General features: G+C 41.9%; 1 protein-coding gene across 1 annotated transcript in view; it reads left to right on the forward strand.

The window, feature by feature from the left end:
* LOC126473678 (solute carrier family 22 member 7-like) overlaps nt 1-26,904 on the forward strand; it is a 98,504-nt gene that overhangs the window by 17,227 nt on the left and 54,373 nt on the right. Inside the window, exon 3 of the mRNA XM_050100913.1 lies at nt 20,755-20,997. Within this exon, the coding sequence (XP_049956870.1) occupies nt 20,755-20,997 (243 nt within the window). The remainder of the gene's footprint in view (nt 1-20,754; nt 20,998-26,904) is intronic.

Genomic DNA, 26,904 nt, shown 5'->3' on the forward strand with positions numbered 1-26,904 from the left:
GAAGGCTTAACTTTAAAGAGAGACTGTGTAAGACGATTTAGAACGCTCTGTGTTAAAAGAGCGCGAAAACGTCCACATGCTAAAATGTTAGGCTTGGAAAACGGAATGAGGATTGAGGCAGTTGGTTTCCCACTTTTCTGTCAGAGTGTTTTAAAGAGGATCGTGTTCGCCTTTTCTTGTGCTCCGACAGGAGCGTTTACGTAATTACTATTTCTGCCACACGGTGGACTTGCAGTACAGTATACCCTATAGTTGTACTGCACAGCCTCTCTATTCGACTACTAGTTCCGTAAACAAGCAAAATCGCTGTCGACACATTTCTCGCCATTAATGTTAATTCATCCAAAGTATTCTGCTAATGTTTTTTACGAGTGCACACACAACCGTTTCGCGGCGTGGCTGGCTGTTGATCTATCCATGCGATATGCGAACGAAAGTGTCCACTCGTAAAATTCAGTTACACAGATGACAATTAGAATAATCGCCGAATCAGGATCAAGTCCATGTTTGCTGATTCCGTAACAGTGGCGACGCGGCTAGCTGTTACCTTGACGATGTGGCACAGGACTGTGGAACTCGCGCCTTTCATAATACTTCGCTGATACTGTTGAAAAAACTGTAAAACACTCGGCCTTTACGGTGAAAGCCTTGACCATATCTCACCAAAGTGCTGGAATTTCCGTTTTTGCACGCCACGACTCCGGCACTATGTGTAGCGTCCACCGCTAAGGCACTAACTAGAGCACTGTATAGTATAAACTAGACAATCCACCATTTTGAAGGTGCTCGTTTAAAACTCTACGGAACACTTACACTTTTTAATATGTTCTTAAATTCATCAAATGTACATTCCTTGCGCAGATAATATTACAGCGTAATAAATGTATTCGCTCAGATTTGACTTTAAGAGGCAAGCAAATTAAAGTAGGTGATTAGACGAGTATTTCGAGATATGATACATTCACTTACGTTCCACGCAAATCATACGTTGCTCTACTACATATTTACCAAATACTGTTGAAATACGTCCCCAGTATTGTATTTTCGGGTCTAGTGAAGCAGGGGATACAACCCGTCGGCTTTGACCAAAGCTGTCGTACATTAGTAATGTCTTCACTTCGAGGCATAGATGATAAAACAGTTCTGTGTTCCGGATAAGGGCTATCATTGTACATTAAAATTATTCGCAATGATATTGAGGTAATTTGGAGTGTTAGTTTGTTATTGTAGAACAATTTATACTGTCTTATTTTCGTTTATAGGAATGGATTTGTCTGTTTGTGGGTATGTAAATTTCGTTACTGTCTGTCTAGACGAGCTTCGGTTATTCCTCGATATTTCCCTGCGATAAGTTCACTTTTCCATTTGCTTCTTTCACTGTATTTCACTATTTTGACATATTTCACTGTTTTTTTTCCACCAATATGTGTATTTTCTTGTTGTGAAGTACGTAATAGAAATTTCTCAGCTGTCGATCTTCTTTCGTTTCCCAGCACTAGTATCAGTACGACATTTTCGAATGTGTACTTCCTATATCACAGGCGAAACCCCTGACACAACTAAAATTTGTATCCCGTCCTTCACTTCGCTTTTACACCGACACTATATATATCAATTGGCGAGCAAGATACAAATGTGGCATATAGCTATATAGCTCAAGTAACGAATGGGATACTATTAGCGTCCAAGGTAACAAGAAAACTACCCCATAGTGAAGTACAGGTACAAATTCTACATGTGTCGTCTTCTTGTCTCCGTGTAGTTCAGTTGTGGTACAGGTTGCAAATGTAACTTACGTCTATTTCCACCTTTTCGTTACCAGTGTACATATATAAAGGTCAACGGAAGTCTGGTATTACATACTTTGGTCCTTCTGTCATCAGTAGTACTGATATGTACGTAAGAAAGGACTGTCAGAAATAGCGGAGACGAAATAAAACAACACATCTACAATTTGTATCCCGTGTTCCATTTACGGTTTACTGAAGCGGAGGATACATCGTTCAAGTGAATAACAGAACAGTAATGCTAGTGAAAACGAAGAAATCGACTTACGACACACTCGTTTTCCGTACTGTACTCAGGCAACACACTTCGAATGAGCTTTTAATTTGTATCGGGTGTTTCATTTACGGTTTAGTGAAACAGGCGATACATAGTTCAAGTGAACAACAGGACAGCAATGCTACTTAAAACTAAGAAATCGACGTACGCTGAACTTGTATCCCGTACTGCACTTAAGCAATACAGTTCTAAAGAGTTTCGAGATATAACTGACATACATGTAACGTGATGTATTCTTTGTTAGTAATATATTTCATTCATTTCTTTCTATTGTATTTTGCGGAGAAATACTAAGATACAAACACGCGATATCGTTAACGTGAAAATGCTTCTGGCCCTTATATACACTCCTGGAAATGGAAAAAAGAACACATTGACACCGGTGTGTCAGACCCACCATACTTGCTCCGGACACTGCGAGAGGGCTGTACAAGCAATGATCACACGCACGGCACAGCGGACACACCAGGAACCGCGGTGTTGGCCGTCGAATGGCGCTAGCTGCGCAGCATTTGTGCACCGCCGCCGTCAGTGTCAGCCAGTTTGCCGTGGCATACGGAGCTCCATCGCAGTCTTTAACACTGGTACCATGCCGCGACAGCGTGGACGTGAACCGTATGTGTAGTTCACGGACTTTGAGCGAGGGCGTATAGTGGGCATGCGGGAGGCCGGGTGGACGTACCGCCGAATTGCTCAACACGTGGGGCATGAGGTCTCCACAGTACATCGATGTTGTCGCCAGTGGTCGGCGGAAGGTGCACGTGCCCGTCGACCTGGGACCGGACCGCAGCGACGCACGGATGCACGCCAAGACCGTAGGATCCTACGCAGTGCCGTAGGGGACCGCACCGCCACTTCCCAGAAAATTAGGGACACTGTTGCTCCTGGGGTATCGGCGAGGACCATTCGCAACCGTCTCCATGAAGCTGGGCTACGGTCCCGCACACCGTTAGGCCGTCTTCCGCTCACGCCCCAACATCGTGCAGCCCGCCTCCAGTGGTGTCGCGACAGGGGTGAATGGAGGGACGAATGGAGACGTGTCGTCTTCAGCGATGAGAGTCGCTTCTGCCTTGGTGCCAATGATGGTCGTATGCGTGTTTGGCGCCGTGCAGGTGAGCGCCACAATCAGGACTGCATACGACCGAGGCACACAGGGCCAACACCCGGCATCATGGTGTGGGGAGCGATCTCCTACACTGGCCGTACACCACTGGTGATCGTCGAGGGGACACTGAATAGTGCACGGTACATCCAAACCGTCATCGAACCCATCGTTCTACCATTCCTAGACCGGCAAGGGAACTTGCAGTTCCAACAGGACAATGCACGTCCGCATGTATCCCGTGCCACCCAACGTGCTCTAGAAGGTGTAAGTCAACTACCCTGGCCAGCAAGATCTCCGGGTCTGTCCCCCATTGAGCATGTTTGGGACTGGATGAAGCGTCGTCTCACGCGGTCTGCACGTCCAGCACGAACGCTGGTCCAACTGAGGCGCCAGGTGGAAATGGCATGGCAAGCCGTTCCACAAGACTACATCCAGCATCTCTACGATCGTCTCCATGGGAGAATAGCAGCCTGCATTGCTGCGAAAGGTGGATATACACTGTACTAGTGCCGACATTGTGCATGCTCTGTTGCCTGTGTCTATGTGCCTGTGGTTCTGTCAGTGTGATCATGTGATGTATCTGACCCCAGGAATGTGTCAATAAAGTTTCCCCTTCCTGGGACAATGAATTCACGGTGTTCTTATTTCAATTTCCAGGAGTGTATGTGAAGTACAGTTGGTACAGTTCTTCTCTCTTGCATTCCTTTGTTTCTGAACATTCTTCTCAGCTCTTTCATCTTTGTAATACATGCTCTCTGGCCAATTCTGACGTCATTGATCAAAGCTGACGGGTTGTATCCCTGCTAAACTAGACCCGTATTTTCCGGTTTATATATGGTATATCTACGTAAGTTTACGATAAGTAAGAGTTGCATTCGTAAACAGTTAAAATGGAACACAACAGGCATAAAATTCTAGTGTCTGATTCCACTCGTCAGCTTTGAGCAATGACGTCATACTAGAGGCAAGGATGCTAGATAGAGGCAATATTTGAAAGCAGCGGATGATATTCCTAAACAAAGGAATGTAGCATACGATAAAATTAGTCACAGTTCACGCTGTTATTTACTTAGGCGCGAATTGCGTCGAAACGAACTGAAGATAATAGAGGTAAATAAGAGCAAAACCAAAGAGAAATATTTATGCTTGAAGTAAATTACCGTTTAATTTATGTGAGAAAGAAAAATACAGAGAATCTTTAAATAAAATTCATTAAGAATAGCGCGTGATGAAGGCTTAAGATTATAAAATGGCGTTAATTTATAACAATAATTATTGAATCTAAGGGGTTTTGGGCGGGGAGAAACTAAAATGTTATACAACTACGCGAAAATGAAATAAATAATAACATATGTGAAACAGTAGCATGAAATTTGGAGACTGACACAACAATCCTAAAAAAAAAGACAGTACACAAATAAAAAAATTCACAAAAAGTAACAAGTATTGGAATCGATAACTAGAATTGACGTATATACGTTAATTCTAATTACCAATTCAAATATTAGTTACTTTTTCGCAGGAGTTTAGAGAGCAATTACAAATGCAGAAATCCTATTACATTTCAGTACACACACCTGCTGCAAAAACGATCTGAATAATGAACAGTGTAATAGCTGGAATCAGTAACTCGAATTGACCTCTTATACAGCATAATTCTAGTCACCGATTCCAGCATTTGTCACTTTTCCCAGTATTTTAGAGAGAAATTACGAACGTAGAAATCCTATCACATTTCAGTGTACACACCTGCTGGAAAAACGATCTAAATAACGAACAATGGAAATATTGGAATCGATAACTAGAATTGACATATAGAGGAGGTAAGTTCTAATTACCGATTCCAACCATTCGGTGGTTCATAATTTTGGACACGTTTGCTGTAAGTGCGTGAACTCGGTTTTTGTAGGATTTGTAGAGTTCTTATTGATCGCTGGACTACGGCGAAAAAGTAAAAAAATAGTGAAGAGAGTAGTACCGAATGTAGGAAACATGTAGCACTGTAGTACACACGCTTGTTGCAAAAATTGTCTAAATAACAAACCGTGGATCGGTTGGAATCGGTAACTAGAATTGAACTATACAGCTTAATTCTAGTTACCGATTCCAATTTGGAATTTCCATTACTTGTGTACTGGCGTTGCTTTTAGGATTTATGTGTAGGTTTCTGTGAGCACATATATTTTGAAAACAAAGAAAAAAGCTTTTTACTTACATTATACAAGTAGCCGCTCGATTTCATGCTTCTGTTCTTTTTTTTTGTCTTTCATATACGTTATTATTTATTTCATTTTTCCCGTTGTTGTGTTACATTTTAATTTCTTCCAACCCCTAAACCCCCACTTTCCCGCAGTAGTCCTGTTAATTCCATTATTATTTGATAATAAATTAACGCTATTTCACAATATCATGACTTCAGAATGTGATGTACTGTAATGGATTTAAAGGTTCTCTGTACTTTTCTCACTTACATAAATTACAATAATAATTTATTTCAGACACGTGTGCTCCCCTTTTTTAATTCCTATTTACTATCATTACCTTCACATATTTTCGACATAATTCATGGCTGAGTAATTAATGATGTCAACTGTGATTGTAATTTTATCGTATGCTACATTCGTTTGTTTACAAATATGATAGTTGCTTTCAAAGATTGCTTCTGTGTAGAGTCTTTGACTTAGGTTTGACGTCACGATGGGTGACATCTGACACTAGAATTGACCCAAAATTTTATGTCAGCACAAGAGGGAATTGCATGTCTACTCAAAGTATATTACTGATGCGAATTTTATTGAGTATCTCAAAAGCTTTAAAAGAAATCTGTCAGAAGTTATTTAAAACGTAAAAAAAAGAAAAAAACTGCAAATATTTTGTTATTACGAACAAGCTGCGATACAGCATTGTTAATTTACTCTTTCTATAAAATTAACAGCTCCTTAAGATGAATTGTGGTTTTATTCAGCTGTTGTAAATAAAATCTAGAAAAGTAGCTTACTGTAAACTTACAATATTACGTCATGTTACGTAAACATAATCTGCAGCAAGATTAAATAAACACACATCTTACATATATAATTTCATGACCACCGCTCTGTGAGCACATATATTTTGAAAACAAAGAAAAAAGCGTTTTACTTGCATTATATAAGTAGCCGCTCGATTTTGTTGTTCAATCTTTGTGCCTTGAATTTACAAGCCACCTTCTACGCCGATCTATATCTGAAGGAAACCGATAAAACTTATACCATGTCTGCTATTATTTGAGCAGTTTGGAGCTGCACACTCAACCTTTTGACGCTGTGGAACAATAAAACTAAACATAATTCGTTGATTCACTTTCCTACGCCACGCGAAGCATACCACACTGTCTTCGGATTGGGATTCAAAATAGCGAATTGTTCAGTTCGGTATAGCCAGTGCTTTATCTCTAACAATGACGTCACTCTCCGCGCTCCCGAGGGAGGCGACTGTTTATACTGCGATGGGGCGGGCAACAATATTACAGTCTGTCAGTTCCGGTTTTTCAGCATCTCAATGACGCTGTCGGCTGACCCGTCGTCAAACAAACCTGTGACCATTTCCGCTGCCCTTATTTCTTTACATTCGATATCACCTGTAGTCATATTTCGTATAGGTCCTACACAATTGAGCAATATTCTGGATGTACGGGTGTTTCATTAGCAGTCTGATTTGTAGCCCCGTTGATTCTTCCCAGTGTCATACGAATGAACCAATGTACACCACCTGGTTCACATACGACTGAGGTTTTGTTGTCATTCCATTTCATGTTCCTACAACGTATTACACCCAGGTATTTGTAAGAAGTGACTGATTCCATTTGTATTTATTTGTACCGTAGTCGTAGGATTGGACTATTAGCGTTTTGTGAAAAGCAAAAATTTACATTTCTGCACCTTTAAAGCAAGTTGTTAGTCCTTGCACGGCCTTGAAAGCTTATCAAGCTCTGACTAGGGATGGTGGTTATCGAAATAACTGGTTTTCGATTATATCGGTTTTTTCCACGCAGTGTAATCTATTAAAACAGCTGAAAATAACCGGTTTCTGAAATAACCGATTTTCGGTATTTTGTTCCTATTATTTCCTATAATGAACGTAGATATCGAACAAAGATTGAGAAATTTTGACGTTTTACATAATAACACAATATTTCAAACCAGTGCAAATTGTGCGAAGCAAAATTACTCCATTTTAAAAAAAGGTTTATTTAAGAACAAAAAATTTTAGCACTGCTTCTATGACTAACAGATATTTCGATTTTTTTACTCGGTTAGTAGTGAAAAATAAAAAACACCTGTTATAGCCGAGACCAAAGAAATACCGAAAAATACTGGTTATCCAAAACTAAAATAGTGGATCGGTTTTAACCGGACTGTTTTTCCCATACCTAACTCTGACTGTTCGTGCAGTTTTTTTCGTTAGAGATAAATGAATCACTTGCAAAAGATTTGAAGTTACTATTTATATTGTCTGCCAGGTCACGAATATACAACAATATTAGCAAGGGATCCAACACATTTCCCTGAGCACACCTGAAGTTACTTCCACTCTGTGTATGATTCTCCATCCAAGACAACATCCAGAGACATGACTACCAAGAAATCCTCAATGAAGTCACCAATTTCGTCTGATATTCTATTTCACTCTTGGTCTACTTTCTTGAATAAGCTTTGACGTGACACTGAGACAAATTCTTCGAGGAAAACAAGAATTACAGAGCAAAATTGCTAAATTTCGTCCGTCCGGTAGCCCAGAGCTTATTCTAAGCAGGAACATTGTGATTGTCCTGGAGAGACAGAAAACAGAAGCTTACCTCCACACTTAATTCTTATGATGATGAGGGAGTGACGTGAGCAAGTCAGATATCATTTTCACACCAATACACCGTACGGAGTCGAAAAGGAAGATTAGGATTTTACATCATGACGTGACAAGCTCACCAGAACTACTAGGGTGGGCGAATCAACGATTTAATTAAACCAGGGTCCGGTTGAGGTGGTGCAGTGATGAGGCGGTGCACTCGTACAAGGGCCGTTAAAAAGTTTTGCTCAGTCACCTCTAATTTCTTTAATTTTTTCCAGGAGGAGAATGAAATTTTTTGTGAACGTACTTGGAACATTTAGCTATACATTGAGCCTGCTCAATGTAGCCTCTATCAGCTGTGACGCATCTGGCCGAACGTTATTTCCATGATGTAAATACACTTTAGTAAAATTCTGGGGATTGACTTTTTTACACCATCGCTTGACACAGGAATTTCTCACTATCGAATGTTTTGTCGCTAAGGTGGGCCTTCAGACGACCAAAGAGATAAAAATCAGAGGGAGACAAGTCCGGATACTAGAGAGGATGAGGAACAATTTTCCAACCCGTTTTTCTGATATTCTCCTGCGTCATAAGGGCTGTATGGGGTTTGGCATTGTCATGGTGTAGTCTGACGAGCTGACCCTGAAGCTGTGGTCTGCGGGTCTTGATGGCAAGTCGCAGCTTGTCCAGTGACAAACAGTAACGGTCCCGGTTAATTGTGGAGCCAGGTTCCAAAAAGTCAATGAAAATGACACCACACTGATCCCAGAAGAAGGAGGCCATCACCTTTGGGCCTGCTGTTCGTGAAAGTCTTGGTTTCTTCTTCCTAGGGGAACCCGGATGACGCCACTCCATGCATTGGGTTTTGCTCTCAGGTTCGGACAAAAACAACCATATTTCATCCTGGGGTAACACTGTTTCCACTCTTCAGTAAAGGTCTTCATGAGACCCCCGCACACATTTTTCCTCATTTCTCTTGTCAGTAATCTAGGCACCCAACGCGCACATATTTTTCTATACCTTAGTGACTGCGATACCACACTACCCAAAGACAAACGAGTTATTTCAGCAAGCTGTCGTGTCGTCACACATCTGTCATTTTGGATGATTTGATCAATAGTCTCCTTATTCACATCATTCACTGCCGTCGATGGTCTACCGCATCGTGGATTGTCCAGTAGAGAGAGATCACCTTCTTCAAACCTCTGCAACCACCGCTTCATACAGCTGCGATCCACTGTGTCCTCCCCATAAACAGGGAGCAACTTCCTGTGCATCGATGTGGCAGAGTCATCGTCGTTCTTGAAGAGGAACTCCATCACCGACCGTTGCCGCAACCTGTCATCTACTCTACGGTCCTTTATGGCTCACCTGTAAATAAAAGAAAATACTTTTATACACCAACTTATAGCTAAATGTTCCAAGTGTGTTCACAAAAAATTTCATCCTCCTCCTGCAAAAAATAAAAAAATTAGAGACGACTATGCAAAACTTTTTGAACGCCCTTTGTATTTGGGAAGACTGACCTCCACCCGGTCATACAAATTTAGGTTACCTGTGATTTCCCTAATTCACCCAAGACAAAACCTGGGATCGTTCGTTTGGAAGACTAAGCCTGGTTTCCTTTCCCTTTTTTCCATAATACGATTAATCACTACGTCCCCGACAACCTCGTCGTCGACAAAAAGTTAAACCATCTGATCTTCCAATACCCAGATAGCTGGATGGGAATTTGAACCTTCGCCATGTCATGCAACTGTTGTTGTCGTGGTCTTCAGTCCAATGACTGATTTGATGCCGCTCTCCATCCTACTCTATCCTGTGTAAGTCTCCTCATCGCCGAGTAACTGCTGCAACTTACATCCTTCTCATTCTGCTTACTGTATTCACCTCTTGGTCTCTCTTTACGGTTTTTATCTTGGACGTTTCTCTCCAGTACCAAATTGGTGATCACTTAATGCCTCAGAATGTGTCCTACCAACCGATCCCTTCTTCTAGTCAGGTTATACAACGAATTTATCTTCTCCCCAAATCTATTCAGTACCTCCTTATTAGTTTCTTGATCTACCCACCTAATCTTCAGCATTCTTATGTAGCACCACATCTCCAAAGCTTCTACTCTCCTCTTGTCTAAACTATGTATCGTCTCTTTCGCTTCCATACATGGCTACATCTATACAAATACTTTCAGAAAGGACTTCCTGACACTTAAATCTGTACTCGATGTTAACAAATTTCTCTTCTTCAGAAACGATTTTCTTGCCATTCCCAGTCTACATTTTATATCCTTCCTACTTCGACCATCATCAGTTATTTTACTCCCCAAATAGCAAAACTCATCTTCTACTTTAAGTGTCTCATTTCCTAATCTAATTCCCTCAGCATCACCTGATTTAATTTGACTACATTTTCTTATCCTCGTTTTGCTTTTGTTGAAGTTCATCTTATACCCTCCTAACAAGACACTGTCCATTGCGTTCAACTGCTCTTCCAGGTCCCTTGGTGTCTCTGACACAATTACAATGTCATCGGCAAACCTCAAGGCTTTTATTTCTTCTCCATGGATTCTAATTCCTACTCCGAATTTTTCTTTTGTTTCCTTTACTGCTTGCTCAATATACAGATTGAATAACATCGGGGATAGGCTACAAACCTGTCTCACTCCCTTCCCAACCACTGCTTCCCTTTCATGCCCCTCAACTCTTTATAACTGCCATCTGGTTTCTGTACAAACTGTAAACAGCCTTTCGCTCCCTTTATTTTATCCCTACCATCTTAAGAATTTGAAAGAGGGTATTCCAGTCAGCATTGTTAAAAGCTTTCTCTAAGTCTACAAATGCTATAAACGTAGGTTTATCTTTCTTTAACCTAGCTTCTATGAGAAGTCGTATTCGAATACAACTAGAGTGTGCTAAACTTTCCACTACCTCGAGCAGTGTTCAGTCGGGAACCGGTTCATGAGGAAACAAACAATTACAAAATGTCAAGAAGTACGCTTTCAGTGATTTTCCTTTTTTTATCATGCTGTTAACAACAACAACTCCAGACGCGCACCAGTCGGTCAGGTTGACAAGAAGGAAGATATCGCTAAGTGCCAGTGTTGACGTATGGATTCCGCGAGTCGCCTGAGGAAGTTTCTAGAAAACCTATTATTCAAGCCCCCAATAGAATCCAAGTCGAAAAACAATATAGATATGGAAGCAAAATTGACTGTGACGTCCCTTATCAACACCTGTCGAATAGTAGTTGTTCATCGTATATGACGTTATTGGAGGAAAGACACTTTTATGAAAAGATCAGGGGAGCTTCAGCAAAAAACATTACGCTAAACGTAGCTCGCCTTTGAATGGCTGTGAAACTAGTGACACAGCTGATTTTATTCACAGAGATTTCCGAAAGGAGTTCGGGACTGGACCAAATGATCGACTAAGAACCAAAATACAACCTTACGGAGTATCGTCACAAATATGTGACAGGTCGAAGAATTTTTAATTAATACAAGTCAATACGCTGTATTGGACCGTGAAAGTTTAACAGAAAGTAAGGTGGTATTAGGTGTCCATAAGGAAGCGTAAGAAAACTGTTAATACTATCTAAGGCATATTACTTGACTTTCGGAAGCCTTTCGATACAGACATCTAATGAACAAAATACGAGTGTACGGAATGTCACGGCAGCGCCACCTATCACGAATAGACAACAGTGGCTGGCTAAAATGTACATCAGTCTTCTGATTCGTCTGATGCGGCCCACCATTAGCTCCTCTTTTGAGCCAACTTCTTCATCTCAGAGTAGCAGTTGCAAGCTACGTCCTCAATTATTTGCTCGATGTATTCCAATCTCTGGTTTCCTCTACAGTTTTTGCAAACTACAGCTCCCTCTAGCGCTATGGAGCTCACTACTTGATGTCTTAACGGATGTCCTATCATCCTGTCTCTTTTCCTTCTCAGTGTTTTCCACATATTCCTTTCCCCTCCGATTCTGCGCAGAACGTCTTCATTCCTTATCTTATTAGTGCACCTAATGTTCAACATTCGTCCATAGCACCACATCCGAAATGCTTCGATTCTCTTCTGTTCCTTGTTCCACTACGATACAATGCTGTACTCCAGACGTACATTCTCGCAAATTTCTTTCTCAAATTGAGGCCTATGTTTGATACTAGTAGTCGTCTCTTGGTCAGGAACGTCCTTTTTTCCAGTGCTAGTCTGCTTCTGATGTTCTCCTTGCTCCTTCCGTGAGAGGTAATTTTGCTGCCTAGGTAGTTTAATTCCTTAACCTCATCTACTTCATGATCATCAATCCTGATGTTAAGTTTATCGCTGTTCTCATTTCTGGTACTTCTCATTACTTTCGTCTTTCTTCAATTTACTCTCAATCCATATTCTGTACTCATTCCATTTAAAAGATCATGTAATTTTTCTTTACTCTCACTGAGGATAGCAATGTCATCATAGACATCCTTTCACGTTCAATTTTAATTCCACTCCTGGACCTTTCTTTCATTTTCATCATTGCTTCTTCGATGTACAGATTGAACACTATGGGCGAAAGACTACACCTTTTTAATCCGAGAATTTCGTTCATGGTCGTCCACTCGTGTTATTCCCTCTTAACTATTGTCCATATTGTATATAACCCATCTCTCCCCACAGCTTACCCCTATTTTCTTCAGAATCTGGAACATTTTACACGATTTTACATTATTGAACGTTTTTTCTAGATCGACAAATCCGAAGAACGTGTCTTCATTATTCTTTAGTCTTACTTCCGTTATCAACCGCATCGTCAGAATTGGCTTTCTGGTGCCTTTACCTTTCCTAAGGTCAAACTGATCGTCATGCAACACATCTTCAGTTTTCTTTTCCATTCTTTTGTATATTATTCTTGTCAGTAACTTGGGTTCATGAGCTGTTGAGCTGATTGTACCATAATTCTCGCACTTCTCAGCTCGTGCAGTATTCGGAGAAGTGTGGATGATGTTTTTCCGAAAGTCAGGTGGCATGTCGCCAGTCTCATACGTTCTACACACCAACGTGAACAGTCGTTTTGTTGCCACTTTCCACGAAGATTTTAGAAATTCTGATGGAATGTTATCTATCCCTTCTGCCTTATTTGATCTTAAGTCCTCCAAACCTCTCTTAAATTCTGATTCTAATATTGGATCCCCTATCTCTTCTAAATGGACTCCTGTGTCTTCCTCTATCAGATCAGACGAATCTTCCCTCTCATAGAGCCCTACAATGTACTCTTTCCACCTATCCGCGCTCTCCTCTGCATTTAACTGTGGAATTCCCGTTGCACTCTTAATGTTACCACCCTTGTTTTTAATTTCACCGAAGGTTGTTTTGACTTTCCTGTGCTGAGTCAGTCCTTCCAACAATAATTTCTTTTTCTCCAACATTTCGCGGCCCCTTTCAGCAACTGTATAAATATTAATTTTAATAACCAACAGCCTCAGTTGCAATGTCTGCCTAGATTTACCTAGGTTTCAGTCGGAGTAACCCAACATTCTTCAGAATAACAGTAACTACCGTTTGTCCATAGTGGACATCGTCAAGCTAAAACCACAAATCCGTAAATTATCGTCATACTGTAAAAACTTATCTGGAACTGCCTCGGCCCCACTTCGCGACCGCGATGCGGCAGCCACGACTGCTGTACTGAAACTGACCGTAGCGTCGTGAGGCCCGCCTAGGCGGACACAGTACCTTGCACCTGCGCATAAACTGTGTGATAGTTTCTTGTTGGGACAAGACGAGAACCTAACTCCTAACCCTAAATATACTAGTAAAGTGAAGTAAAAGGTACAGCTGAGGAAAAGGGCGTATTATATGTTTTCCTTTGTAGAACGTACTCAGATCGACTGTCTTAACATTTATGAAGTATTCGTTGGTCATGATGTGAGGAAGACATCATGTGCTTACAGCGTATGGCCTATCTAGGAAAATTTTGTGCTTAAGCACGAAGTTTAAACACCTGAAAAGAACTTAGGAGTGGGAAGGATAAAATAAAGCCAACATCGTCATTATTACGACTAGGTCTAGAAATTTTTAAGACGTAATTGTTAAGCACTTGCTTAGCTATGGTTACAACGCATGAACATCCTACTGACTTAGCACACAAATGGTCAAGATAGAACTTATGAACAAGTTTGTGTCTAATCTATAACATCCGGCAATACGGGCCATATAAAATAGATGGTCACTGTTCAAGGTTAGTATATTTGACCTGAAATGGCCTAGAATCAAGTCAAAAACTAATGCAAGTGCCTGATAGAGCTTCTTGGTGAAGTTATGGTCATGAGTTGCAGAAAACACTGTAGTAGGGGATAATGTGGCGGCAGTGGGGTACTCAAATTGCCTTCTTGGAGGTGATCCACACACATAGTGTAAAAGCTGTGTGTGGACCACTGCCATCATAATTCGGGCCTGGTGACCACTGCCATTGAACTTAGGGAATGGCAGCGGAAATGTGCTTAAAGCTAAAGTGTGACTTGGCGAACATTCCTGCACTCTGCACACTTAAAACTATTGACCGACATAGGTCAATTATGCTCAACGCTTAAGTGTGACTTGGCGAACATCGCTCCGGGCTACACACTTAAAATAATTGACCGGCATAGGTCAATATGTACTTAAAGAACTAGTCTAAATTATGGGAGGTTGACGGGGAATGGTTAAATTATGATGCGATTTGGCGAGCAACGCTCCAAGGACACCTTTAAACGTCACTGAGTAAGATCAGTTCAAACTGATCCGTCTAGTCTGAACCAAAACTTCGTATCCAGTAGATTGTGGCAAGGTTACGTTACCCTCTCGTGATACTTATATGGATATGACTGCCATTAATGAAGTTAATAAAAAGTTGAGTATGACTAGGTGATGGTCTCACTTCAGTCGTATACACGTGGTACCGACCAAAGTGTGTAGACCGGAGCGATGTTCGCCAAGCCACACTTTAGCTTTGAGCATAATTGACCTCTGTCAGTCAATAGTTTTAAGTGTGTTGACTGGAGCGACGTTCGCCAAGTCACCCTTTAGCTTTAAGCATATTTCCGCTGTCACTCCCTAAGTTCAATGGCAGTGGTCACTAGGCCCGAATTATGATGGCAGTGGTCCACACACAGTATTTACAGTATGTGTGTGGATCACCTCCAGGAAGGCAAATTGAATACCCCATTGCCGCCACATTGTCCCCTACTATAGTGTTTTCTTGAACTCATAACCATAACTTCACCAAGAAGCTCAATCAGGCACGTGCATTAGCTTTTGACTTGATTCTAGACCATTTCAGGTCAAATATACTAATCTTGAAGAATGACCATCTATTTTATATGGCTCGTATTGCTGGATGTTACAGATTAGATATAAACTTGTTCATAAGTTCAATCATGACCATTTGTGTGCTAAGTCAATAGGATGTTCATGCGTTGTAACCATAGATAAGCAAGCGCTTAACAATTACGTCTTAAAAATTTCTAGACCTAGTCGTAATAATGACGATGTTGGCTTTATATTATCCTCCCCACTCCTAAGTTCTTTTTAGGTGATTAAAGTTCGTGCTTAAGCACAAAATTTTCCTAGATAGGCTATAAAATGTTCAAATGTGTGTGAAATCTTATGGGACTTAACTGCTAAGGTCATCAGTCCCTAAGCTGACACACTACTTAACCTAAAGACAAACACACACACCCATGCCCGAGGGAGGACTCGAACCTCCGCCAGGACCAACCGCACAGTCCATGACTGCAGCGCCTTAGACCGCTTTTTTTTACTCATTTTGTTCGATATGGTTCGTTGCTTTTGGTCGGAGCGGACATCACAAGACATCCGTTCAAATTGATCGTTGGTTCCTCGACTCAGTTTTTTTTTTATTTTATTACAGAGAGCACGCAGCCCTCTGACCGAACACGCTGAGCTACCGTGCCGGCTATTTTTAAACCTAAGTGACCTAAGGACATCACACAACACCCAGTCATCACGAGGCAGAGAAAATCCCTGACCCCGCCGGGAATCGAACCCGGGAACCCGGGCGTGCGAAGCGAGAACGCTTCCGCACGACTACGAGCTGCGGACGACCTCTCGGCTAATCCCGCGCGGCAGATAGGCCATACCTTGTAAGCACATGATGTCTTCCTCATATCATGACCAATGAATACTTCATAAATGTTAAGACAGTCAATCTAAGTACGCTGTGCACAGGTTAACATATACGCCCGTTTCCTCAGCTATACCTTTTACTTCACTTTACTAGTAAATTCAAGGTCAGGAGTTAAGTTCACGTCTTGTCCCAACAAGTAACTATCACACAGTTTATGCGCAGGCGCAAGGTATTGTGTCCGCCTAGGCGGGCCTCATGGCGCTACGGTCAGTTCCAGTACAGCACTCGTGGCTGCCGCATCGCGGTCACGAAATGGGGCCGAGGCAGTTCCAGATAAGTTTTTACAGTCTGACGATAATTTACGGATTTGTAGTTTTAGCTTGACGATGTCCACTATGGACAAACGGTAGTTACTGTTATTCTGAAGAAGGTTGGGTTACTCCGACTGAAACCTAGGTAAATTCTAGGTAAACGGTGCAACTGAGGCTGTTGATTATTAAAATTAAAATTAACATCTCTTTTTCGATTTCTTCACATTTTTCATGCAGCCATTTCGCCTTCACTTCCCTGCACTTCCTGTTTATTTCATTCCTCAGCGAGTTGTATTTCTGTATTCTTGAATTTCCTTGAACATTTTTGTACTTCCTTCTTTCACCGATCAACTGAAGTATTTCTTCTGTTAGCCTTGGTTTCTTTGCATTACCTTTCTGTACCTACGTTTTTTTCTTTCCAGCTTCTGTGATTGCCAATTTTAGAGATGTCCATTCCTATTCAATTGTACCGCCTGCTGAGCTATTCCTTATTGTTGTATCTATAGCCTTAGAGAACCTCAACCGTATCTCGTCACTCCTTAGTAATTCCGTATCCCACTTCTTTGCGGGTTGATTCCTCCTGACTAAACTCTTATACTTCAGGCTGCTCTTCATCACTACTACATCGTGATCTGAGTCTATACATGCTCCTCACAATCCAGTATGCGATTTCGGAATATCTGTCTGACCACGGTGTAATCTAACTGAAATCTTCCCATATTACCCAGCCTTTTCCAAATATACCTCCTCCTCTCGTGATTCTTCAACAGAGTATTCGCTATTAGTAGCAGACATTTATGACAGAACTCAATTAGTCTTTCTCCTCTCTCATTCCTTGTCCCAAGCCCACATTCTCCTGTAACCTTTTCTTCTACTCCTTTCCCTGCAACTCTATTCCAGTCCCCCATGACTATTAGATTTTCATCTCCCTTTACGCACTGTGTTACCCTTTCAATATCCTCATATACTTGCTACATCTCCACCTTCAACTTGCGACGTCGGTATGTGTACTTGAACTACGGTTGTTGGTGTAGGTTTACTGTCGATTCTGATAAGAAAGCCCTATCACTGAACTGTTCACAGTAAAACGCTCTCTGCCCTACCTTCCTATTTATAACGAAACCTGTTCCCGTTAAACCATTTTCTGCTGCTACTGATATTACCCTATAGTGATCTGACCAGAAATTCTTGTTTTCTTTCCATTTCACTTCACTGACCCCTCCTATGTCTAGATTGAGCCTTTGCACTTTCCTTTTCATATTTTCTAGCTTCCCTACCACATTCAAACTTCTGAAATTCTACGCCCCGACTAGCAGAACGTTATCCTTTCGTTCGTTATTGAATCTTTTTCTCACGGTCACCTCTCCCCTGGCAGTCTCCTCCCAGAGACCCGAATGGGGGACTATTCCGGAATCTTTTGCCAATAGAGAGATCATCATGACCCTTTTTAATTAGAGTCCACGTGTCCTGTAGATACATGTCATGTGTCTTTAATGCAGTGGTTTCCATCGCCTTCCTCATCCTCATGCCGTAGATCACTGCTGATTCTTCCCTCTGTAGGGGAAGTTTCCCACCCCAAAGCCAGGAGGGTGCCTTGAACCTCTGTCCGTTCCTCCGGCCGCTTTGACAAGGCCGTTGGGAGAAGGAGGGTGACTTCTTATGCCGGAAGTCTTCAGCCGCCAGTGATGATTATTAATCAAAATTTAAACGGTGCCGAGTTTCGAATAAGGGACCGAGCACTTTGTGGTTACAAATCTAAGACGCTACTCCTACACCACGGGAACACCACATAATAATCCGAATATGTCATAAAAATGGGGATATCCGATCTGAAAATACAAAGTTGATCCCATCCATGCATGAAGTGTGGTTAGGAGGTGGCCGGTTGTAGCACAGCCTTACTAATATTTACTTTTCAACAAGAACATGTTTTTCGTACGATGCGTCGTTTTCCAGATACTGAGTTATCTCAAGTTAAAACAACCCCCCCCCCCCCATACTGAAATGACCTAATTGATAACGTCAGAAGTTCCATGAGGCTTTTCGTGAATGATGCTGTTGTGTACAGGAAGGACACAACGTTAGAAAATTGGAGCGAAATGCTGGAAGACCTCTAGAGGATCAACGTTTGTTGGAAGAATTGGTGGTTTACCATGAACGTAAATAAATATAACGTATTGTGCATAAATAGTTAGAAAGTTAAATTACTGTATTATTACACGATTGCAGAATAATCACTGGAAGCAGTTACTTCAATAAAATATCTAGGAGTTAGAGTACGGAGCGATTTAAAGCGGAGCGACAATGGAAAACTAATCGCAGATAAGGGAAACGCCAGCCAGATTCATTGAAAGAGACCTAGGAAGTACAGCCACCCTCTGAAAAGATAACCTACAAAACCCTCGTTCCACCAGTATTTGAATATTGCTCATAAGTCTGCGATCTACACCAGATGTGATGGGTACAGAAAAAAGAGTAGATCCAAAGAAGAGCAGCACATTTCGTTATAAATTCAGTAACGCAAAAGCATCATGGAGATGCTAAGCCAACTCCAACAGCAGCTTCGACTAATAGAATTAATACTGAAAGTTGCGTTAGAATTAGTAGAGCGTCGGGTAAACGTGCAACGTCGTAGGTTTTAGGTTCAATAATGTGCCTTAGAGGTGGTTACACAGTGCTTCGTTTACGTCCCTTTGGCCAACTTGCTGTAGAGTCCTTAGATTTTACTGACTTATCTAGAAGGTGATGCTAATTACAGAATACGGCAACATCTGCAAATAAAATTAGTAATGTAGGTAGTTAAGTAACTCGAGATGACAAGTAGTTATTGAAATTGAACACAGTTTATTTTTACAAATCAAGTAGAATTCATTTGCAAATGGCGGTCTTACAGTACAAGAAATAAGATAGAAAGAGTTTTAACAAGAACAGTCCGTCAGCAAGAGTCACGTATGTGAGCTGAAACTAAACTTGGCAGTGTAGTTTCAGCTCTCTGAGACTGCAGACGTGTGTGCAAGTTGCGCTTGCGTGAGTGCGTGTGTGTGTGTGTGTATGTGTGTATCTACTGCTGACAAAGGCCTTAATGGCCGAAAGCTATGATTGTATAAATCTTTTTATTGTGCCTATCTCTACTCAGCATCTCCGCTATATGGTGAGTAGCAACTTTCCTTCTCTCGTATTGCTACATTCCATCCTGGATTTTCCATTGTTTGAAATCACGTTTGTCATAATTTTAATGATCAGGGTCCCAATGTTTCAGGACAATGCGAGACCCCACACTGCAGTTCCCACCATAAACACTTTGAGAAATGTACGAATCTCAGAATGGCTTGACCAGTCCTCTGATTTGTCACCTACAGAACACGTCTCAAACATGGCGGGAAGACGTATACTTCATACGGGCCTCTAGCCAGCAACTTTTGTGACTGACCCACCATGTCTTTCAGGCACGTCAGGAGGTTCCCCATGGCCACATTAGGAGGCTGTTTGCTTCCACAACATGATAAACACAAATGTGTCTTGGCTCCATCGGGTGTCACACCTCATACTGATGTTAATTTACGCCATTTCCGGAAGGAATAAAAGTTTAATCATTTAACAACTCGTCATATGATGAACATCTCCACAGTATCATATACATCGGAATGGTGCTTCATGGTGTAACATTTCCCTTCTAGGTCAGTTTATGAAATACTTTTGTTTTCTCCGGTAATGCCTATTGGAACTTTTCTCAGACATCTGTCAGCATATTGATTGAGAAGTTTCATGTCGTCCAGTAGATACCTACGTCGGTGCAGAACAAACGATGCTGCTCCTACTGCTAAGGAACTATTCCTCGTGGCGTGTTCGTCGACAATTATATTTCGGCTTCTGGTTAGGTGCTTGCGCTGCAACAAATTTGAACTTGCTCCATCAACCCAATCACAATGGAAAGGGCATTTACTACAGGCGTGTTCTTAAGCTCCCCTGGAAAATATTGTGTACGAGGGCTGAAAAAAAAAAAAGAATCAAGGCTAATATTAAGACTCTGTGTACTTAGAAAGTACGTTCAGTTGCTTGTGGCTACCCAAACTAGTACCCATCTCCACACACATACATTGACATTTTCGCATGTGCCACTGTTCAAAACATTTGTGCATTTCACAGCGTAAAGAGACAATTCAAGGTCGCAAAACAGCCGCGTGTTAATATGACACGACAAAAAGTTCTTCAGTAATATCAAGAATCTCTCTACTTGTCTGGATGTAATTATTTCGGATATTTAGTTTTCCACTGTTTTCGCGTCACACGAGTACGCAGTGAGCTCCTCTCTTATGCCCTACCGCTATTTCCTCCTTGTTACAGGGAAGGGGCCTCGTTCAGCAAGTGCCTGATGTACAACCAGAGCGATGTGACGGACTTTGACGGCAGCAGGGAACCTGTGAAGTGCCAGCACGGCTGGGAGTATGACGACACGTGGTTCTCCCTGACGGTGACGTCACAGATGAACTGGGTCTGCGACAACCGGCAGGCCGTCAATGACGTCTTGTTCTACTCACAGATTATTGGAGTGGCCCTGGGGTTACTGTTTGGCTACATAGGAGACATGTGCGTAGCTATTTTTTAAGGCTGGTTTCACCCATCATGAATCACTTAATAATTTTGATTAATTCACTAAAAGACAAACTGATTATTTTTAGTAAATAAGAAGTTGAGGTATTTTTAGAAGTTTTGATAGGTTTTTCAATAACGACAAATAGGTGGTACATTCTTCACAAGTCGCTACCGTTTCAGTCATTATAATAAAAGTACATTATTATTATCGTCGACGTGTTCCTATATGTCACACAAACTACATTGCATTTCCGCATTGTGTCTTTTTCTGCAGGCACTGTGGTGAAGTCAGTTACATGTTAATGCACCATGGATCTTTTTTTACAGCAATATTACACATTTATGTTAATAAATAGAGAAAATCAAAGGTTAATCTTATTCGTACATAGAAGCCAAAGCTACTTAAGGGTTTAGTTTCATAAGAATTTTACAGCGCTTTTTTGCGTCCACACACACACACACACACACACACACACAGCTATCCTTCACATTTTTCTATAATAAATACTAAGTTGAGCTCAAGAAGCTGAAAGTAGATTAATATTACACATCATTGACCTAACATTTAAGATATTTCAGTACCATGTACTGCACTGTGTCAGTATGCTGTAGAATCAATTTTTTACTGTTAAATTACAGGACGTATATACAGGCACAAAATTTTGTGCAACCGACCACGGTTTCGATTGCAGTAGGGCAATCTTAATCAGAATAGAAACTTACATCGAAACCATGGTTTAAAACGTCTGAGCAAAAGCGCTCTCGCCAAACAGAAACCATGGTGTGATTGCATGTATTCCATGTAACTTTTTTTTCTGAGGAAGATTGCCCTAGTGCAATCGAAATCGTAGTCAGTTGACAAAATTTAGTGCAACCGTAATGGGTGTATATACGTCCTGTAATTAAATGGCTTATAGTTGCTGGATCACAGCCAATAAAATGTTTTGCTATTAATTTTTTTCTACCAATCCATACTCTGTTCTATAAGGAAATATAATATATACAATAATTATGTAAGATGTATTTGTAAATTTATAATTTTAGTTGTCCTCTTATTTCCCTTGGGCTGTTCATAACACATATTTATTCCCAGGTAGAAAGAGTTATTTTGAGTTTTCGATTCATTTTTTCGTGCTATATGTAAATAAAGAATGTTCATGTTCTTTAATCATAACCAGACCTTTAGGGCAGTACCAACTGACGATTTCTTAATGTGGATAAAAATTTGTTTGATGTGCTCCATTATGTTATTAGAAACTAAATCCTTACGAAGAATTTTATTGTATAAGCAGCTATTGATTTTGCTTTTACTGTGATGTCCCTTGGATTGATGGAGTTTGAGAGACCAAACTACGACGTTATCAGTCGCTCCATCGTATATGTGTCAAGCCGGGTGGTTCCTCACAGGAAGGACACAGAAGGCAAATCCTGATGAACCCACTGTAACTGAGAATCAATAAAATTTAGAGATACATGCAAGTAGAAGTGAGTGAAGGGTAGATGGGAGAAAGTGTGTGTATTGCTCCGCCCAGACAGTAGTTGGAGGCCCCCAAAACATGTTATGTGGTGGGAGATGCACCCTCTGCATGCGACTGGCTTTTACTCTCACTCTATTATCACAACAGAAACTAGCAACACAGACAAGTTTATAAAACCTCAGGAAAGACAACAGCGACGACGAGATAGTAAACCAACGACATACGAGTAAAAGAGTAAGAACTTGAAATGTGGGAAGGCCAAAAGCCAGGCTGGGCCAGCGATCAAGGGCAGCCACGTACCCCCTGGGTCCGAGCAGGCTACGGGGAATCCCTCCCACCCCTCAAGAGACTGCCAAGGCCATTATGCCCTCCCTCACAGAGACGAGTAGAAACCACCTTCACTGCTAAAATTTAAAACCAGATCAGCGACTCTGACGCCATCCACTAGCACCAGAGGCAGTGTATCTACAAGTTTAGGGTTACACTGTGTCTGTGTGTGTGTGGGGGGGGGGAGGTCAGATTAGGGCACTCCAGTAGGATGTAGGCACTCAGCACCCATCAGATTGGCACCACACTGACAGTGGGGGTGGATCCTCACGCCATAGGCTGTGGCCTTGGGTGAGCCAAGCGTAGCCAATGTGAAGCTCACAGAGAATGGCAGATTCTCCGTGAGAAGCACGAAGGGAAGACTGCCACATGGCCGTGGTCGCCTTTATTTCTCGCAGTCTTTACGGAGAAAGTAGGGCACCCCAATCAGTGTTCAACTGGTGGTGGGGAGTCGACCACAGGCCCAGTTCCGGCACCCCCAACTCCAAAGTCGTCATCCTGTTACCTAAATTAGCCAACAGATCAGCATGTTCGTTCACTGGGATCCCCGATGTGACCTGGGATCCAGTCAAAGATGGTCGATCGTCCGTCTCGATTACGGTCAGAAAGAGGATATAAACAATCACGACCAGTGGGTGTCGAGGGTAGCACTGGTCGGTAGCGTGTGTGCGTGTGGGTGTGGGGGCGCTTTATCACGGGATAATTATATATTTTTATTTTTATAATTATGTTGGTTGGGGTAGCTTTAAATATTATGGGCTAGCATGAGACTTTTTGTTAACTTACACCACGATAACACTCGTACGGACATCGGCTGCACCGAAGTACGTACGATATAATATTTTTTAAACACAACGCGCAACTCACTGCCTTCTAATAAATAGTTTGCGTGAGCGTTGTTATTTAGAAAAGAAAATTTGCGTATTCTTACGCAAACTGTAATTATTAACATGGGTCTCAGGGGCTACTGGTTATTTATATACCAAACTACACAAATATTAACTGAGATATTGCGGAATGTAATGATTTTCAATATTTCTTGTTCATTATTTGCAAGGCGAAACTGGAGAGTTCCTCATCTGCCGTTAGGCGGCCAAAATGAAACATACTGAACTCATTCAGTGCTGTGAATTTTATTAAATGAAATCTATCACTACTGTCTTTAACTTTGAAATTAATGAAAGATCAAAATTGAGAAGTCTCTCGCATTTACATTTAATAACATGAATCGTCAGCGTAATTGCCGACTAAATCCTGCTAGGGGAGATGAGCTCCCTGCACTACGAAGTTCTGTAAAAATGTCGTTAACTATAATTAATGGTTGCGCTCTTGAGAGGTGACAACTAAGTCCATAATACACTTTTCAAAAATTCAGATAAAACTTACGTTAATTGTCAAACAGCACTACAATGGCGGTCTACCGCTAGACGAAACAAAACAGGAGAGCTGGTTCAATCAAAGCATTGTCTCTGATCTTCATGGCCTATATTACACAGAGATTATACTAAAAAACTGTGTTTTGATAATTATAACTTACGTTCTTTACTATTTGTTATACATCGCGCAGACGTACTTAGTCTTTAGATAATTTATTATTTCACTCGTCTCATAACAAAAACTTGTTTTCCCTTTCTCCAAATGTCCATTTATGTGACGTACCGTCACATGTTGTCCTTAGCGTAAGTTAGTTTGAGTTAGATTAAGCAGAGCGTAAGCCTATGGACCGATGACCTCAGTAGTTTGGTCCCATGGGAACTTACCACGAATTTCCAAAAAGACATAGTCAGTTGAGAGTTCCGGGTTTCCTGTAGACAGAGTTGTGCTGCAGTACGGGTAACCGATGCATCACAGTGTACGATGGAACTGAAGCGACATCTACAAATGTACTCCAAAGTTCAAGTCCATGGAAGAGAACGAATCTTGTGCGCAAAAGGCCTAAATTGCATACAGATTCACTGTGAAATTCTGGCGCTATATGGACCACAAGCAATGTCTCGCCCAGAAGCAAGGAAATGCCGCAAAAAATTTGACCAATGCCGCACAGACATGAGCGATGCTGACCGAGAAGTCCAGATCTTTCCATCCTTTCAGCAAGCTGAAAAGACTTCTGGGGAGGGGGGGGGGGGCAGATTTTTCACATAGGGATTCTTGAATGACTGCAGGACCAAGGAGAGGATTTCTATCGTCAAGGAACTCAACGACTGGTAAAATGTTCCGACGGTTGTGTGCAGAGATTTGGTGACTATGTGGCAAAATACTGTCATTTATCTGAGTCACTTCGAAGTGTAATGCAGCATTCAACAAAAGCTACTTGACCTGCGGAAATAATGCATAACTTACGTTTTCGAGTCCCCTCGTACATACACTGACTTGAAATAAGTCGTGGGCGTACGTCATGTACACATACAGATGGCGGTAGTATCGCATAGACTGGGTATAAAAGGTCAAAACATTGACGAAGCTGTCATTTGTCCAGAGATGATAGTGTGAAAAATTATCCGATGTAATTATGGCCGCCCGACCGGAATTAACAGACTTTAAACGCGGAATGGTAATTGGAAATAGACACATGGGTCATTCCATTACGGAAATCGTTAGGGATTACAATATTCCGAGATGCACAGCGCCAAGATGTGATGAGAATACCACATTTCAGGCATTACCTCTCACCGACGGCCTTCACCTAACGACCGAGAGCAGCGGTGTTTGCGTAGAGCTGTCAGTGCTAACAGACAAGCAACACTGCGTGAAATAACCGCAGAAATCAGTGTGGGACGTACGACGAGCCCAACCGCTGAGACAGTGCGGTGAAATTTGACGTTAATGGGTCGAGACAGCAGACGACTGACGCGAGTGCCTTTGTTAGCATCACGACGTCGCCTTCAGTGGCTCTCATGGGGTAATGATATTATCAGTTGGACCCTAGGCGACTGCGAAACCTTGGCTACGTGAGATGAGTCCTGATTTCACGTAGTAAATGGTGATGTTAGGATCGAGTGTGAGCAGACCCAACGAAGCCACGCACCCAACTTGTCAACAATGCACTTTCCAAGATGGTGGTGGCTTCATATTTGTATGAGTTGTGTTTACAAGGTATGGACTGTGTCCTCTGATCCAACTGAACCAGCCATTGACTGGAAATGGTTGTGTTCGGCTTCTTGGAGACTATTTGCAGCCTTTCATGTACTTCACGTTCCGAAACAACGATGGAATTTTTATGGATCACAATGTGCCATGTGACTGGGCCACAGTTGTTCTTGATTGTCAGTTTGTGCACAAAATCCTGCACCGGCAACACTTTCGCAGTTATGTATATATATAGTGCCAGCATGGCTCAGTATTTCTACAGTTGATTTCCAACGACTTTTTTAGTCAATACCACGTCGAGTTGCTGCGCTACACTGCCGAAAAGCATGTCTGACATGATATTAGGAGCCATCCCATGACGTTTGTCACCTCAGTATAAGTGGGGCGCAAATAGGGAAATCCACTGAGATACGTGACTCAACAAAGTGCAGACTGTTATGACACTATACCTGGGAACAAGCATCTTGGAAACGGTGTAGCAGGTCAGCTGTTCACGTGCTACTGTTGTATCTACGGAAAATGGATGAATGACTGTAGAACCATGAGTAGGTGACAAGGTTTCGAATGTCCATACCTTGTCACAGAACTGGAGGTAAGAAGTTTGTGTCCACAGCTCGTGGTCTCGCGGTCGCGTTCTCGCTTCCCGAGCATGGGGTCCCGGATTCGATTCCCGGCGGGGTCAGGGATTTTCACCTACCTCGAGATGACTGGGTGTTGTATTTTCCTCATCATCCTCATTCATGAAAGTGGCGAGATTGGGCTGAGCAATGGTTGGGAATTTGTACAGGCGGAGTTGAGCGCCCCACAAACCAAAAATCATCATCGGAAGCTTGCCCATTGAAAAGAATGGGCAGCGATCTGCGGGAGATCTGAAGACAGAGCACAAAGGTGATGCAGACACAAGGTTTTGGAGCATACCATATAGTGCACATTGTTGAACATGGATTCTCTGTAGTAGGTGACCTCCATGTGTTCGCAAGTTACTCCACCAACATCCTCAACATACTGT

Source organism: Schistocerca serialis, chromosome 4, assembly GCF_023864345.2.
Source record: "Schistocerca serialis cubense isolate TAMUIC-IGC-003099 chromosome 4, iqSchSeri2.2, whole genome shotgun sequence".
NCBI classification, from domain to species: domain Eukaryota; kingdom Metazoa; phylum Arthropoda; class Insecta; order Orthoptera; family Acrididae; genus Schistocerca; species Schistocerca serialis.